At 33.9% G+C, this 19555-nt stretch overlaps 1 protein-coding gene across 2 annotated transcripts in view; it reads left to right on the top strand.

Moving 5' to 3' along the window:
- The first annotated feature begins 4795 nt into the window (after nt 1-4795).
- Nucleotides 4796-19555, top strand: part of cab39 (calcium binding protein 39) — a 36904-nt gene continuing 22144 nt past the window's right edge. For both annotated transcript variants that reach the window (XR_008838903.1, XM_056473760.1), the window contains exons 1-3: nt 4796-4942; nt 14805-14956; nt 18236-18400. Coding sequence is in view for 1 of the 2 variants with exons in the window: in XM_056473760.1 (XP_056329735.1) it covers nt 14843-14956; nt 18236-18400 (279 nt within the window). In the remaining variant the exon portion in view is untranslated. The remainder of the gene's footprint in view (nt 4943-14804; nt 14957-18235; nt 18401-19555) is intronic.

Genomic DNA, 19555 nt, shown 5'->3' with positions numbered 1-19555 from the left:
ATGCTAGAATCATGCTAGTAACATGCTAATTCATGCTAGAAACATGCTAATTAATGCTAGAATCATGCTAGTTACATGCTAATTCATGCTAGAAACATGCTAATTTATGCTAGAATCATGCTAGTAACATGCTAATCCATGCTAGAATCATGCTAGTAACATGCTAATTCATGCTAGAATCATGCTAATAACATGCTAATTCATGCTAGAATCATGCTAGAAACATGCTAATTCATGCTAGAATCATGCTAGTAACATGCTAATTCATGCTAGAATCATGCTAATAACATGCTAATTCATGCTAGAATCATGCTAGTAACATGCTAATTCATGCTAGAATCATGCTAGGAACATGCTAGTTCATGCTAGAAACATGCTCATTCATGCTAGAATGATGCTAATAACATGCTAATTCATGCTAGAAACATGCTAATTCCTGCTAGTAACATGCTAATCCATGCTAGAATCATGCTAGTAACATGCTAATTCATGCTAGAATCATGCTAGTAACATGCTAATTCATGCTAGAATCATGCTAATAACATGCTAATTCATGCTAGAATCATGCTAGTAACATGCTAATTCATGCTAGAATCATGCTAGGAACATGCTAGTTCATGCTAGAAACATGCTAATTCATGCTAGAATGATGCTAATAACATGCTAATTCATGCTAGAAACATGCTAGTAACATGCTAATTAATGCTAGAAACATGCTAGTAACATGCTAATTCATGCTAGAATCATGCTAGTAACATGCTAATTCATGCTAGAAACATGCTAGTAACATGCTAATTCATGCTAGAATCATGCTAGTAACATGCTAATTCATGCTAGAATCATGCTAATAACATGCTAATTTATGCTAGAAACATGCTAGTAACATGCTAATTCATGCTAGAATCATGCTAGTTACATGCTAATCCATGCTAGAATCATGCTAGTAACATGCTAATTCATGCTAGAATCATGCTAGTAACATGCTAATTCATGCTAGTAACATGCTAATTAATGCTAGAAACATGCTAGTAACATGCTAGTTCATGCTAGAATCATGCTAGTAACATGCTAATTCATGCTAGAAACATGCTAGTAACATGCTAATTCATGCTAGAATCATGCTAGTAACATGCTAATTCATGCTAGAATCATGCTAATTCATGCTAGAATCATGCTAATAACATGCTAAATCATGCTAGAATCATGCTAGTAACATGCTAATTCATGCTAGAAACATGCTAGTAACATGCTAATTCATGCTAGAATCATGCTAATTCATGCTAGAAACATGCTAGTAACATGCTAATTCATGCTAGAATCATGCTAGTTACATGCTAATTTATGTTAGAATCATGCTAGTTACTTGCTAATTCATGCTAGTAACATGTTAATTCAGACTCGGCTTTTCAAGCCACCATAAAGTTTGTCCTCAAACTTTAATATCTAGTTACGTTATGTTAGTTATGTTAATTGAGGGCAACAAGATGGCTCAGTGGTTAGCAGTGTCGCCTCACAGCAAGAAGGTTGCTGGTTTGAGTCCCGGAGGGCTAGTTGACGTTTATGTGTGGAGTTTGCATGTTCTCCCAGTGTTGGCGTGGGTTTCCTCTGGGTGCTCCGGTTTTCCCCACAGTCCAAAGACATGCACTATAGGTGAATTGAATAAACTAAATTGGCCGTATGAGTGTGGATGTTTCCCAGCCTACCGAGTTGCAGCTGGACGGGCATATGCTGGATAAGTTGGCGGTCCATTCCGCAACTCCTGATGAATAAAGTGACTAAGCCAAAGAAAGTAAATGAATGAATAGTTATGTAAATTGTCTGCTAAGTGTGCTTAGACATGCACAATGGTCCTATCCAACTCTCAATAATTGCCCATCAGTGTGAATTATATTAGTAAGATTTTTTAAAATAATAACTAGTAATTTTCATATGTAAAAAAATGTGATTTTGCCTTTTTATCCTGCCATCATCGAATTGTTTGTTCATTTTATTTCCTTTTATTTTCATTCATTCATTCATTTTCTTTTCGGCTTAGTCCCTTTATTAATCTGGGGTCACCATAGCGGAATGAACCGCCAACTTATCCAGCAAATGTTTTACGCAGCAGATGCCCTTCTAGCCGCAACTCATCACTGGGAAACATCCACACACTCTACACTACGGACAATTTAACCCACCCAAATCGCCTGTACTGCGTGTCTTTAGACTTGTGGAAACCGGAGAACCCGGAGAAAACCCATGCAAACACATGGAGAACATACAAACTCCACATAGATATGCCAACTGTCCCAGTCGAGGCTCGAACCAGCGACCTGATGTGAGGTGAGCATGCTACCCACTGGGCCATATCATGCTGTGCCTTCCTTTTATTTTTTTTTATTTTGACATTGACCACCACAATTCAACGTAGTAACCATGGGGTTACTATATATGGGGTTTATATATATATATATATATATATATATAAATAAAAAGAAATAAATGTGTGTAATAAGTGGCAAACTTAGTTTTTACAATACTTTGGGCACTATCTAGTGCAGGGGTGCCCAAACCTTTCAACTTGGGACCCCAAAATAACAATTCCAGTGACTCGTGACCCTCACTATCCTCGGAGGTGGTTATAAACATACAAACATTGCACACAACAGTTCACACACCAATAGGAACTATATGCTGGCCTCTGTCCATCATGGCCTCTTAACCATGCCCATATCATAATTGGCTTCATCACTGTCTCTCCACCAATCAGATGGTGTGCGGTCTGGCGCAATATGGCTGCCGTCGTGTCATCCAGGTGGATGCTGCACACTAGTGGTGGATGAGGACATTCCGTTATGTGAAAAGCGGTTTGAGTGTTCAGAAAAGCGCTATATAAATATAAGCAATTATTATTATATTATTAATTATATAATCAAGCTTACTGACAAAAAAAGAGCAACAGCCTAACAACCATAGCATTCTTATAGTCATTATTCATTTGTTTCATTAAATATTAACCTCACTTAATGAGAATGGTGGGCACAATGTTTACAGCACAAGACTATTCTAGGTTTAATTTTGGAGACTGCCACTTGGAGATTGTCCTCTATGTTCAGTTGTGGCCTTTATTAATATACGTGAGAGCTGTAAATGTTTTAAAGTTTAACATTGTTTTGTAAAATCAATCTGCTGCAACTAACAGAACTGCTGTGTCAATAATCAGGGGTCACAAGCTAATGGAAAAAAAACATTGAATTGCTGATGGCTTTTTAATTGCATGTTGTTTTTTCATGTAACTATTAAACATTATTTTTGTCTTCTGTAGGTTTTGGATAAAACATGATAATTCTAATAGTTTAATAACATAAATGGTATTTTTGGAAATCACCAAGCGACCCCCGTCTTTGTCTCGTGACCCCCCAGGGGGTCCCGACTCCCACTTTGGGAACCACTGATCTAGGGCATATGTTACCAAATATTTTCTGATAAAGTGCCAAAACCAAACTTGATTGAGGCTAGTGGGCTGAAGGTAAACACAGTTGCCACAGGTAATTTCGTGATTTATTTAATAACGTTTAACAATGACTAGAAAACTTTGCTTTATTATTAACTAATTCAGTATTTTTAACATTTTATAATGAACTTATTACAGTAAAAACAAAACAATCTAATTTATAACAGAATTACATAGCTTACATAATTACATAGTTCTCTATCCGTCGAGTGACAGTATCTACATTTTAAAAATCATTCACAACATTCAATCGAACCATTTAATTTTAGTTTGCTCTAAATAAGATAAATAAAAAGCAATTAAACAAAAAAAGGTTACGTCAAATTACAAGTGACGATCTCTGTGTTAAATGCTTTCGTCCCAACCCTCTCCACCATTCTTACTCTCCTCTCAGATGGGATGGTGGGCCAAATCAAAGGTTACAATGGGTCAACTTTGCTCCGAGGGCCCTACTTTGGGCATCTCTGATCTAGGGCCATGACATTTTTGTGTATTCTTAATTTTTTTGATAATTATATTCATAATTTGAAAGTTTGTTTCATTAAAAATGTATTTTTTTTTTGTTTTGTTAAAATATCAAGAGTTTTATAAAAAAAAATAATAATAATTATTGTGAAGCAGGGGTTCCGCAACCTATCAGCCATGCCATAGCAATGCCAGTGGCATGTGACCCCCAATATGTTCTGAGGTGGTTATATACTAACCTTGCATGCAACAACACACACCCAATAGACCCTAGTTTATTCTTGGTTTAATTTTGGAGAACGCCACTCAGAGATCATCCACCATGTTCAGTTGTGGCCTCTAAGTATTTTTAATGTAATAAACGTTAGCACCAAACATGTAACTCAACTAGTTAAGTAATTAATAAATAACCAAATAAAGGTTAAAAATAACCCAACGAAGCACAAAATATTTTTAACTCAACCATTGGGTTAAATAAATAACTCAACGTTTTTTAGAGTGTATGTGAGTGCCGTAAAAGTTGGTGCCATAAAATCAACCTGCTGCATCTGACGCTACTGCTGTTTAAAATAACGTAATCACCCCAGGGGTCAAAACACATGCATGTTGTTGTTAGGGTTAGGGTTAGGATAAAATATACTAATTATAATCGTTTAATTTAATGAATTTGATTTTTGGAAAGCACCAAGCGACCTACCACCCTCATTATCCCGACCCCCACTTTGGGAACCACTGGTATAAAGAATATGCCATCTGAATCCTCTTAAAGCGACTTCTGAGCCAGGAGCTTTTATTTTGAAATCCTCCTCACTGCAGGTTTGCGGAAGTTCTCGCATCTGTTCGTGCACACACACATACACATACATTCAAACACATACACACAGTTGTCCGTACAAATCTGGTAAAGAAATAACACCCCAAAACATCATTATCCAGGATTTACACTGCTCTTCGCCAGAGAAGGCCGAAGGAGACCCCAAACAGGTGTGATGTTGTTTACTTGTCTTTTGTTGTGACGCTAAATGGTGTTAAGTGCATGCAGAGGCCTATCAGAGGAGCCATCATATGCAAAACCACAAGTACATTTGCTTGCACGGTCCGAGTCTGGAGAGAGGTGAGTGTGAAGGGGGTTCGTATCTTTTGTGGTTTGCACATCGTTCGTTTAAAAAAAACTTAACATAAACAACTGGAGAGCTCATTTATCTGCATCCATCACCCTGAGCCTCTGGTTGCGCACAAGCAGATGGTTGTGTCTCAAATGTAGTGAGTTAACTACACAGACATTGATTTTTTTGCTCATCAGTGCAGGCTTGAAGTATTTATTTCTTATTTTAGGGGCATTATAAGATGATTTTAGGTCGACTGCTTGCTATTCTTGAGATACAGACATTCAGAATCAGAGTGATGTTCAGAGTTGCATGTGAGTTTAATTCACATTTAAACACGAGCTGCAGATACTAATCTTAAAAACTTCAAAACAGCAGATTTGCATAATGATGCTGCATCAGTTCCCAGAGATGGGTTGCGGCTGGAATGATTGAATGCTGCATCAGGATGTGTTGGTATTAATAGTTTGCAAGATATCAGTGTGTACTGTAAAATGCATTGCTGTGGTTTTACTGTATTATCTACATTATGGGCTAAATAATTGTGCTATTTGGTCTTTGGTGAATTAGATGCATATTCTTGCAGTTAGCACAGATTTGCAGGCTAGGCCTTTTCATTTAATCTGTTTTGAACCTTTTACTAGATAAAGGTTTTATATGTTACGCATTAAAGTTTTTAAAACAGTCTTTTCTAATCAGATAATTTTGTAAGTACTGACTTCAGTCATTAAATAATACGAAGGTACATTCTGAATATCAGAACCTACCTACCCACTGCACATGAACATTTGTAATTGTTTATCTATCTGCCACTCCTGATTATTAATAGCATCCTGTACATATATTCATTTATTGTAAATCTGTTCATAGCTAATACAACCTGTATATAATGTTCATAGTACATCCATCTGTAAATATTACCATAGTTTTTCTATAACTGCACTTTATAACTTATACCTGTATCCTGCACTTGCTGCTATTGCACTGCTGGTTAGACCGAAACTGCATTTCGTTGCCTTGTACTTGTACATGTGTAATGACAATAATGTTGAATCTAATCTAATCTAATTGAGTGAATTGTATGCAATTTTTTAAAATGATTATCTATCTATCTATCTATCTATCTATCTATCTATCTATCTATCTATCTATCTATCTATCTATCTATTTCTATGTAGATAGATAGATAGATAGATAGATAGATAGATAGATAGATAGATAGATAGATAGATAGAAAATCCCAGTTTAATTTAATTTTACCCTTATAAACTGTAAAAAGTGATTAGTTACTTAAAGCAAGTAAACCAATTGGCTTAAAAGCAACAATCTGACTTTATGAAAATAATGCAAGTTAACCCATTGTAACTTGGAACTGTTAAGTTGACTTAATTTTTATAATTATGCTCATGCTCTGACTTTTTTAAAAATAAAAGTAAACTAATCACTTTTTTTCCAATACACCTTTATTATATTTGTTTCCCCCTCCAGCTGTTCTGTATCTAGAAAAATGACATAGAGTAAAATAAAATGAAATAAAAGTAAATTAAATCTGCTCTTGTTTAATCATTTGCAACTCCTGAGAAATGTTAGGATGCACAGAAAAACCTTAGATATTACAGATATGTAACTTATGATGCTCTCCCTTACTCATGATTTAATATAATGTTGATTTTTCACAGAACAGTAGTATAGCACTAACAACGTAGTGTTGTTAACTTGTCCATGTTATGTCAACATACAGCCATATAAATATTACCATTTTGTTAGTGTTTAATCATTTGCAACTGAGAAATGTTAGGATGCATGGAAAAAACCTTAGATATTACTTTTGATGCTCTCCCTCATTCATGATTTAATATAACAATGTTGATTTTTGCAATATAGCATGCAGCAGTAATAACTATCAGTGTAGTGTTGTTAATATTGAATTGTGAATTAGTACAATTATTAGTAGAATTAATAATATTGTTAGTAGTAGAATTGTAGCATTGTTAATGAATTAAATTGAATTGAAAATGTGTCTACATACAGTCATTATTACCATTATGTTAGTGTTTAACCATTTACAAGTCCTAAGAAATGTTAGGATGGATGGAAAAACCTTAGATATTACAGATATATAACTTATGAGGATCTCCCTTATTCATTCATTTATTTTCTTTTAGGCTTAGTCCCTTTATTAATCTGGGGTTGCCACAGCGGAATGAACCGCCAACTTATCCAGCAAATGTTTTAAACTTCCAGCTAGGGCTGCACGATTCTGACTAAAATATGAATAACTTTTTTTTTTGCTTAAAATCAAGATCACGATTTTCTCACGATTTTGTAAATGTAAAATAAAGGTTAATATGATTAGCCTATTATTATTATTGTTAATTCTCAAACATACAGTAAAACAACACTAATAATATTAGGCCTATGTGTAGGTATAATGTTGCTTAAAATGCTAAATTTTGTATAGCCATTATGGTGGACTTGAACAGACTTTCAATATGTCCTGTTTGTTAATTCACAGTAAAATAATGACATCAACTTTATAATTATGAATAGTTATATTCTGATTTATGATTAAGACATGTGCTTGTCATCTGCCATTGACAACATTATTAGGCTATTTGTTTTCACTGGTAAAATTAGAATTTTATCATTATCAGATTCCTTGTTGCATTATATTCAACATTATATATAGGCTAAGGTTGTTATACTCACATAGTAAATATTTATTTTCATGCACTCTGTGTTGTTGAAAGAAAAAAACATATCAAATGCTTGTCGTAATCATAACTCTAAAATCCGATATGATCATTTAAATGATGTGCGCACAGGTTTCACTTTCACTTCCAAGTGCGGCTCATGGCTGCGGTCACTGAGAGAAAAAGCACTTATATGCAAATCAAACCTCCCGAACGGCCCTCAAACAATCGCTCAGTGCAACAAACTGAACGTCATTTATTAAAAATGTATTACCTGTTTTCACCATACTTGCCAACACTCCCGTTTTTCCCGGGAGTCTCCCGTATATCAGACCCATCTCCTGCCCATCTCAGACCCATCTCTCTCCCCCCGCCCCCACTCTTCACTTCGCGTGCATCCCCGGATAAAATCTCCTGCATTTCTGGATCTGAATGTTGGCAAGTATGGTTTTCACAGCCTATGCATGTTCTGTTCACTAAAGTAGGTGTCATTAGCATGCCCCCGCGCATTCTCGGAAGTAAACAAACAGCTGGCGGTCAGCTCACGTGTGATTTCGCAGCCCCAAATACATCATTACATGAAGCCAGAAAGGACATTCTGGGTGAGTCGTACCTTATAAATACAGTATGTGACACCTTTAACGCCATTTGAAGGTGTCAATGTTGCTGTGAAGACTTGTACGACTGCTTGCTTCTCTCCTGACCTCGAAAATATAACGTTTATTGCCAGAATCGTAGAAATGCTGAATTAAGATCGTGTGTAGGGTAGAATCGAGATCGTGAACCTTTTTCGATTAATCGTGCAGCCCTGCTTCCAGCTGCAACCCATCACTGGGAAATCTCCCTTATTCATGATTTAATATAACATTGTTAATTTTTACAGTACAGCATGCAGCAGTAGTAGCACTACCAGTGTAACGTTGTTAATATTGAATTGTTAATTAGTAGTAGAATTGTAGTATTGTTAATGAATTGAATGCAACATACGGTTATTAATATTACAATTATGTTAGTGTTGAATCATTTGCTACTCCTGAGGAATGTTAGGATGCACAGGTTTGCATGTAAACTCATGCCGGTCAGCTGTTCCAGCAAGCTGTGGCATCTGTTTGGGTTCAGAACCAGATTTGTGTTTGGGCAGACGATGCAGCGAGTGTGGTCACCGGGTCAAGGATTTGGCTAACTTGAACAAGCTGCGTGGAGATTAACCGGCTGGACGTATGGTCCTGTGACGCACAGATCCACAAGCCACATGGAGGATTCAAAGCATATGCGACACAATGACAGAGGCAGAGATAATATTAATAATATAATAATACTAATAATTGTGCTGAAATTAGCATTTTGGTGAAGACTTATGGAAAACAGCAGCATTTATGAGTGATTTCTCTGCAGGTCAGTCTTTTATATCTTGAGTTTCAGTGTTTTGTGCAGTGCTATATGAAGGAATAGATAATATTAATGATCTTGTAATAATAATAATAGTGCTAGTGTTTGTACTTAGTGTTTTGTGGAGTGCTTTATTGAGGAAAAGATCTTATTAATGATATAATAATAGTAATAATAGTGCTAGTATTTGCATTTTGGTGATCAATCATGGAAAAACAGCAGCATTTATGAGTGATTTCTCTGCAGGTCAGTCTTTTATTTCTTGAGTTTCAGTGTTTTGTGGAGGAATAGATAATATTAATGATCTCGTAGTAATAATAATAATAATAGTGCTAATATTTGCATTTTGTTGATGAATCATGGAAAAACAGCAGTATATATATATGATTTCTATGCAGGTCTGTCTTTTATTTCTTAATTTTCAGTGTTTTGTGGAGTGCTTTATGGAGGAAAAGATCTTAATAATAATATAATAATAATAATAATAATAATATAATAGTAATAATAATTATAATAATAGTGCTATTTGCATTTTGGTGATCAATCATGGAAAAACAGCAGCATTTAAGAGTGATTTCTATGCCGGTCAGTCTTTTATTTCTTGAGTTTCAGTGTTTTGTGGAGTGCTTTATAGAGGAAAAGATCTTATTAATAATATAATAATAATAGTAATAATAGTGTTAGTATTTGCATTTTGGTGATGAATCATGGAAAAACAGCAGCATTTATGAGTGATTTCTCTGCAGGTCAGTCTTTTATTTCTTGAGTTTCAGTGTTTTGTGGAGGAATAGATAATATTAATGATCTTGTAGTAATAATAATAATAATAATAATAATAATAATAATAATAATAATAATAATAATAATAGTGCTAATATTTGCATTTTGGTGATGAATCATGGAAAAACAGCAGTATATATATGATTTCTATGCAGGTCAGTCTTTTATTTCTTAAGTTTCAGTGTTTTGTGGAGTGCTTTATTTAGGAAAAGATCTTATTAATAATATAATAATAATTATAATAATAGTAATAATAGTGCTAATATTTGCATTTTGGTGATGAATCATGGAAAAACAGCAGTATATATATGATTTCTCTGCAGGTCAGTCTTTTATTTCTTGAGTTTCAGTGTTTTGTGGAGGAATAGATAATATTAATGATCTTGTAGTAATAATAATAATAATAATAATAATAGTGCTAATATTTGCATTTTGGTGATGAATCATGGAAAAACAGCAGTATATATATGATTTCTATGCAGGTCAGTCTTTTATTTCTTAAGTTTCAGTGTTTTGTGGAGTGCTTTATTTAGGAAAAGATCTTATTAATAATATAATAATAATTATAATAATAGTAATAATAGTGCTAGTATTTGCATTTTGGTGATGAATCATGGAAAAAACAGCAGCATTTATGAGTGATTTCTCTGCAGGTCAGTCTTTTATTTCTTGAGTTTCAGTGTTTTGTGGTGGAATAGATAATATTAATGATCGTGTAGTAATAATAATAATAATAATAATAATAGTGCTAATATTTGCATTTTGGTGATAAATCATGGGAAAAACTGAAGTATATATATGATTTCTATGCAGGTCAGTCTTTTATTTCTTAAGTTTCAGTGTTTTGTGGAGTGCTTTATTTAGGAAAAGATCTTATTAATAATATAATAATAATTATAATAATAGTAATAATAGTGCTAGTATTTGCATTTTGGTGATGAATCATGGAAAAAACAGCAGCATTTATGAGTGATTTCTCTGCAGGTCAGTCTTTTATTTCTTGAGTTTCAGTGTTTTGTGGTGGAATAGATAATATTAATGATCGTGTAGTAATAATAATAATAATAATAATAATAGTGCTAATATTTGCATTTTGGTGATAAATCATGGGAAAAACTGAAGTATATATATGATTTCTATGCAGGTCAGTCTTTTATTTCTTAAGTTTCAGTGTTTTGTGGAGTGCTTTATGGAGGAAAAGATCTTATTAATGATATAATAATAATAATAATAATAATAGTGCTAATATTTGCATTTTGGTGATCAATCATGGAAAAACAGCAGCATTTAAGAGTGATTTCTCTGCAGGTCAGTCTTTTATTTCTTGAGTTTCAGTGTTTTGTGGAGTGCTTTATGGAGGAAAAGATCTTATTAATAATATAATAATAATAATAATAATAATAATTGTGCTATTTGCATTTTGGTGATGAATCATGGAAAAACAGCAGTATATATATATATGATTTCTATGCAGGTCAGTCTTTTATTTCTTAAGTTGTAGTGTTTTGTGGAGTGCTTTTTTGGAGGAAAAGATCTTATTAATGATATAATAATAATAATAATAATAGTGCTAATATTTGCATTTTGGTGATGAATCATGAAAAAACAGCAGCATTTATGAGTGATTTTTCTGCAGTTAAGTCTTTTATTTCTTGAGTTTCAGTGTTTTGTGGAGGAATAGATAATATTAATGATCTTGTAGTAATAATAATAATAATAATAATAATAATAATAATAATAATAATAGTGCTAATATTTGATTTTGGTGAATGAATCATTGAAAAACAGCAGCATATATATGATTTCTATGCAGGTCAGTCTTTTATTTCTTAAGTTTCAGTGTTTTGTGGAGTGCTTTATGGAGGAAAAGATCTTATTAATAATATAATAATAATAATAATAGTAATAATAGTGCTAGTATTTGCATTTTGGTGATGAATCATGGTAAAACAGCAGCATTTATGAGTGATTTCTCTGCAGGTCAGTCTTTTATTTCTTGAGTTGCAGTGTTTTGTGGAGGAATAGATAATATTAATGATCTCGTAGTAATAATAATAGTAATAATAGTGCTAATATTTGCATTTTGGTGATGAATCATGAAAAAACAGCAGCATTTATGAGTGATTTCTCTGCAGTTAAGTCTTTTATTTCTTGAGTTTCAGTGTTTTGTGGAGGAATAGATAATATTAATGATCTTGTAGTAATAATAATAATAATAATAATAATAATAATAATAATAATAATAATAATAGTGCTAATTGCATTTTGGTGATCAATCATGGAAAAACAGCAGCATTTAAGAGTGATTTCTATGCCAGTCAGTCTTTCATTTCTTGAGTTTCAGTGTTTTGTGCAGTGCTTTATAGAGGAATAGCTAAAACAAATTATATAATAATAATAACAATAGTGCTAGTATTTGCATCTGGTGAAGAATCATTAAAACAGCAGCATTTATGAGTGATTTCCCTGTAGATCAGTCTTTTGGCTTATTTAGAGTTTTTACTGTTGAGTAATGAGCGTTGTTCCAGTTAAATGTTATTTCTGCAAATTTTTCTATTTCTTTGTGTATCTGCAATGGTCACATTGCCGGATTAGATTATTTATTAAAGATTAAAAGATAAAGATATCATTCAAATATATATTTTTATTGTTATTTGTACAATGATTGTTCAATTTCTGTACTTGAATACTGTTACACTCCCCAGAAAACCACAAAGCACTGTTTATTTATTTATTTGTTTGTTTGTTTGTTTGTTTGTTTTTGCTTGTAATATATTGTAATTGATGCAGATGCACAACATAGAAAAAGTCTCGATCACCCCAGTCAATCTAAATGAATGAAAATTTTTGATATAGAGCCAACAATATTCATTCATATCGCAATAAATATTGCATCAAAACAAAATATCGCAATGTCAGATTTTCCCAATATCGTGCAGCCCTAGTGCTAGTATTTGCATTTTGGGGAAGACTCATGAAAAACAGCAGCATTTATGAGTGATTTCTCTGCAGGTCAGTCTTTATTTCTTGTCTTTTATGGAGTGCTTTATGGAGGAATAGATAATATTAATGTTGTAATAATAATAACAGTGCTAATATTTACATTTTGGTGAACAACCATGAAAAATAGCAGCATTTATGAGTGATTTCTCTATGCAGATTAGTGTTTTATATGTTGAGTTTTAGTGTTTTGAAGAGTGCTTTATGGAGGAAACTAGAATGCTCCTTTGTTCAGTGAATTTTTTTGGTGCACATTTCCTGTTTGTGTCTCACTTAAGTGTTTGTGTTGTTCGAGGCAAGTGTTTGAACATAAAGTGTGAATCTGCACCCTCAGTTGGCAGTTGTTGTTTGTTTATGTCATGTAGAGATAATTCAGACAAAAATGAACATTTGCTCACCCTCAGATCAAATATGTAGGTGATTGTCTCGTCTTCAGTAAAAATTAAGGAAGATTTTAAAAAAAGCTACTTAATGATTCACAAAATAAAAGGTAAAGAAAATAAATGACTTGTAACTTCAGACAGTATGCTTTTTATGCCTTTAAAGCAGTGTTTCTCAACCATGTTCCTGGAGGACCACCAGTTCTACACATTTCTCATGTCTCAACCAAACACACCTGATTCAGGTCATCAGCACATTAGCAGAGACTAAAAGACCTGTAATGTGTGTGACAGACAAAGCAGACATCTAAAACAGGCAGTGCTGGTAGTCCTCCATGAACATGGTTGAGAAACACTGCTTTAAAGAGATAGTTCACCCAAAAATGTAAATTGTTTCGATTTATTTATGCACACTCGCCTGTTCCAAACCTGTTTGGATACAAAGAAAGATGCACTACAAAAAGCATATCATAAAAAATGATGACAACAAATGTTTTTGTTAATTTAACTTATTTTAATAAGTTAATAAGTGTAACTTAATCATTTTAATCAGTTTGACTAATGTAAGTTGAGATTTAAAGCAGTAAGATGTTTTTTTTACATTGCACAAAATATAGCAGCAGCCATTGATTTGATTCTACTATGGATGTCTATGACTGCTTTATTTCAACAATCTTCAGGATATCTTGCATATTGTTTAACAGAAGAAGTAAGTAAAAGTTTATAAGCACTTGAGCGTGAATATGTTGTGAGGAATATACACATTTTTTGGGGGTCAACTCTGCCTTTAAGCTTTCAGCTATCGGCACATAATGACCACTACAGAGTGTGCATGTGTTTACCTGTTGTATATTTAGGATGAGTTTTGACATGAGTTCATTACAAGTTTTAATTGTGAGCCTCATGTTTGTGATTATTCTGGATTCCTGTTTTTTTATCTACTGATCTTCTTGCTTCCTCCTTCCTCTTCATTGAATGTTAACAACATTGTCACTCAAAGACACTCGAAAACCCTGTCAGAAAAGTCTAGTGGCTGGGAATGATGTTAACGTTGTTTTTGTGTGTGTTTACATAGAAGAATATGGTCACTGTGTAAATGCACAGTACAGTTACGATCTGCCACAATATATCATTATGATAACATGATATTTGCCTTCAGTGATTTGCAGAAGATAAATACCAAAAAACAATACAACTGGAATAACTACAGCAGTCTCGATCGTCTGATCTCATATGAAGCAAGAGATCGCGATGACGTATGATGATGTGTGCAGGCGTTGTAGTGCTGTCTCATTTCTTAGGGGTATATTTTGAAGCCCTTCCCCTTCACACTCTGTTTCAAGGGCCAAGGGGTAGGGGTACAAAATAGAATTGGGGTTGGGCCTTAATTAGGTTACACGTACTATTATTTGTTATTTATCTATTTGAATCACTCTTTTGTTCATTAACAAGCATTTAAGTTTGACATGATCTCTCTGTTTCTCGTTTTCTTTTCTAGGTGGGCTCTCTGCTACTTGTTTCTGGTAACATCTTGTCATGCCGTTCCCTTTCGTCAAGTCTCACAAGTGTCCAGCGGACATTGTGAAGAATCTAAAGGACAACATGACCATTCTGGAGAAGCAGGACATTTCAGACAAGAAGGCTGAGAAGGTACTAAACGCATTTACAGACAGTTTATTGCTGTTTGTGTTTCATTAAAGGGATAGTTCGTAACACTTTATAATAACTACACACTATGAATCATTTATTAAGCATTAGCATCTAGTAAATTCATTATTTGTTAAGCATTAACTCTACATTAATAAACGTTAGTTTGCAGTTTATAACTGCAGCTACAAATGCTGTATTCTTGACTTATAAGCATAACCACATTTATAATGTGCTTAATTGTACTTTCTTACTTTAATGATTCATTTTTCATTACTAAATTAAGTAATGCATTATTTACAAACCATTTGTATGTAAGAGTAGTTGGAGGTTTTTAAAATCATTCAGAATAAGTTAGTAAATGATTAATACATTTTTGAAATCAACATTTATATATCTTAATATTCAGTTATATAGTAACGGTTTCTATTTATGTTTATAAATGCTTTATTAACTCAACTTCATGGAATTTTCCGGCCTAATCTAAAGTGAGGACTATTTATGCTTTATAATTCCCTTATAAATGACAAAAAGGCTCATTATCAAATGAACAATAAATCTCATCTAAAAAGTAAAATTACTGTAAAGTTTCAACATTGCTGAATAACAGGAGTGTTGATATATAACATAAAATTGGATAAAACAACATCAATATATTATTTTAATAATATAATAAGATGCAATGTTTAAACTGTACACTTTGTTTATTTTTATATTTGTGTATCTTCAAAAGAATAGAAATGAGTAAAGTCGTTTGTTTTTCTTTCCTGTTTAGAATTTAACTGTGCCTTTTATTGTCATTTATAAGGGATTTATAAAGCATAAATATTCCTCACTTTAGATTAGATCACAAAACTGCATGAAGTTGAGTTAATAAAGCATTTATTGACATACAAATTAACTATTAGTATATGCCTGAATAATAAGAATTATAAATGTTAATTTGAATAGTTTATTCATTTACTAACTCATTCTGAATGATCTTAAAAAACAACTAACTATGCTTAAATAACTGGTTTGTAAATAATGCATTACTTAATGTAGTAATGAAAAATTAATCATTGACGAAGAATGAAAGTACAATTATTAAGCACATTATAAATGTAGTTATAAGTCAAGAATACAGCATTTGTAGCTGCAGTTATAAACTGCTTACTAACGTTTGTTAATGTAGAGTTAATGCATAACAGATAATGAATTCACTATTTGCTAATGCTTAATAAATGGTTCATAGTGTGTAGTTTTTATAAAGTGTTACCGAAGAGTTCACTCACAAAAAAATCAAACTTCTGTCGTCATTTATTCATCCTCCACTTGTTTCAAGCCTGTTTAAGTTTCTTTCTTCTGTTGAAAACAAAGGAAGATATTATGAATAATGTTGGAAAAAGCAGCCATTGACTTCCATAGTAATTCGTGTTTACAATGATAATGCTAGTTTGTGATCAACAAAAGAAAAAGAATCATAAAAGTTTTGAAGCACTTGAGTGTGAGAAAATGGTGAGGAATTTTTGTTTTTTGGAGTAACTATCCCTTTAAAGTGTTTGAATGATATTAAACAGTGCTTTTTTTTGCACATTGCACACTTTATGGACACTTATGAACATTGCACATCTGCACATACATGCACTTTGAACACCCACTGGACTCTATTGGAAATTTATTCACGTTTGCGCACACTGGGCATATGTTGTGTTGTTCTAGTGTCGTGTATCCCAACCCTGTTCCTGGAGGCACACCAACAGTTCATGTTTTGGATGTCTTCCTCATCTGACCAATTAACTTCAGGTTTTGGAGTCTCTTCTAATGTTCTGATGAGTTGTTTCAAGTGTGTTTGATTAGGGAGAGAATGAAAATGCGTACTGTTGATGTGCCTTCAGGAACAGGGTTGGGAAACTGTGTTCTAGTGTACTCCACTGGTGAGTGGCTCTTACAAACCACCTATAGGATGCACTCCTTCCTCATTTATGCACCAGGCACTTTGTTAAAAACACTTCTATGTTTCTGTTTGTACATATAGGTCTTTTATATTTTTATTAGTGGTGGGCCGTTATCAGCGTTAACGTGCTGCATTAACGCAAGACTCTTATCACAAAAAATCATCGTTAATCTATTCTCAAAGTTGAATTGGGAGCTGGGTCTATTCTACGCAAGCTATGATGACTTTCACCTTGATATTTTAGCGCGGATGTATACCTGACCGGTGAACCGTCAGACTTAAATGTGCCCTTCTAAATCAAATCAGCAGGATGTCCTTCTGGATCTTTCACTTACTTCGGAGACACTACTGACTACGCTTACATGGGAATATTTGCCTTAATAAGACAATAATATAATTAAGGTGTTTACGTGAAGTGCTTTCATGTAAGCGTTTCCTGTAATATTGGGTGACTTTATCTGCAGTTCGGCAGTTTCACTTTAACTCATGAACATTTCATTTATGCCCCCGTGACAAAACTTCCGCATTTCGCGATATGTGTGTGCGGTCCTTTTATTGACAGCCGTGTGTGTGGATCTTGTCGGAAAATATGGCAAAATGTCCTATATGATGTTAATAGTTTGATCGCAGTGTTTACTTCAATAATGCCGCTAATATATGCATACTCAACATGTCTTAATTTCTGTTTAGTTCAGTTATGACTTTAGTCTGATTAAGGTAATCAAAAATCGCTATTTGGAGCTTATGTAGACCTACAGATCAAAATCATGTTTAACTGAATAAACAGTAAGTAAACACAAGTACATCTTATTGAACATCCTTTATTTTCATCACCAATTATCATAGTAGAACAGTTTCTCAAGCAGTTTGTTAGGCGTTTTGGAAACAGGAGATAAGCCCCTGGTCTAATGCGACACCTGGCTTGAGAAACCCGTTCTCAAAGACTTATTATTTGGGTAGCACACATATTCTGAATGCCTTTGGCAGAATTCAAACTAGCCGTTTTAATCTAGATTAATCTAGATGAATTCCAAGATTACAGTGAGATTAATCTAGATTTTAAAAAATTAATCTATGCCCACTTATAACTTTTATACTTTGTACTTTTTTTCCACAACCACATGCTCTATATAGAAAATCTTTAAATAGTTTGTCAGCTTTTATTTTCTATTGCGTAACTTCTATTTCTTCAATTCTTTTATTCTTCTTCTTCTTATTTTTATTATTGTTATTATTTTAAGACAAGGTCACGAGTGGTTGTGTAAGCATTTCACTGCGTATGATACTGTGTATGACTCTGTATGTGACAAATAAAATTAGAACTTGAATGTGCTGTGCATCTGCAGGCTTCTGAAGAAGTGTCCAAGTCTCTGCTGTCCATGAAGGAGATTCTCTATGGCACGAATGAGAAAGAGCCGCAGACAGAAGCTGTAGCTCAGCTCGCTCAGGAGCTCTACAACAGCGGCCTGCTCAGCACACTCGTCGCAGATCTGCAGCTCATCGACTTTGAGGTGTGAGGATGACCACTATACACTAGGTCAAGGCACTAGACAGAAGGATATGCATTCCTCAAAGACCACATATTTTTTCTGGATATTTACTTGGTTAAAAAAATAAACATCTGCCATGATTTGCAGTAAGTAGGGATGCAGTTTTTTTGTCCTCAAAAGATAAAAAAAAAAATAATAATAATAAGTTTTTGGCCAAAAGAAAAGGATGAATATTCATGCTATCTTGCTGCTTACCAACACCCAGAGATTTCACTTTTGCTCTGAGGTGTTATTTACAGGGCACAGTGAATTTGCTATCACACAGACTATGTAAATATGTTCTAAACCAGTTTGGCTTGTTTGTTTGACTGCAGTGTAGTTGTAGAGGCTGAAATGTAGGGATGTAACGATGAACTGTGAACTGGTTAAAAATCAATTAAATAATGTGATGATTAAAATTAGCAAGCGAATCACGTTTACCATGGTAACCAAATGGCCCGTTTCCACTGAGTGGTATGGTACGGTATGGTTTGGTTCGGTACGCTTTTATGGCCGTTTCCACTAACAAAGAGTACCTAAAAGCGATCCGTACAGTACCACTTTTTAGTTACCCTTTGCAAAGGGTTTTTACCATGAAAATAGGGCACCAAAATGCAGAACTAGACGCGCAGCTGAACGCTATTGATTTACAAAGATGCGTCACTCGCAAAAGCAGGAGAATGAAAACAAAGAAACCGCCATTTTTAAAAACACAGCCGAGACATTACACCGTAATGATATATACATATAATAATAAACCATGGTCAACCCGTGCTCTAACAAACCTTGTCCTCGTCTTGATGAACAGCCACAAAGCCAAGAAGAACAAAATCTGCTGTATCCTGTTGTTGTTTTACGAGCCCGTCTAAAAGAGCGAGTGGTTTCACTTTTTCTCCAGAGAGCTCGCTGCACGTCTATATTTGAAGTAACGAACTTCTTGAGCTCATTAATCACACGTGTGTGTGATCATTGAAGCGCTTCTGATTTCCAAGCCTTTCAGAAAGGGACAAATGCGAGAGTGAAGCGCCTCATCGCCTTTTGGACTATTATGAACTCGGAATGACTTTCTAACAAGAGGTTAAATGTGCTGGTGAAGTTTAAAGACACATATGAGAGGTTTGCTCTGACTGTGGGCTA

Source organism: Danio aesculapii, chromosome 15 (assembly GCF_903798145.1).
Source record: "Danio aesculapii chromosome 15, fDanAes4.1, whole genome shotgun sequence".
Taxonomy (NCBI): Eukaryota; Metazoa; Chordata; class Actinopteri; order Cypriniformes; family Danionidae; genus Danio; species Danio aesculapii.
Note: the sequence above shows the minus strand (reverse complement) of the source record. Positions and strands in the feature narration are given on the sequence as shown.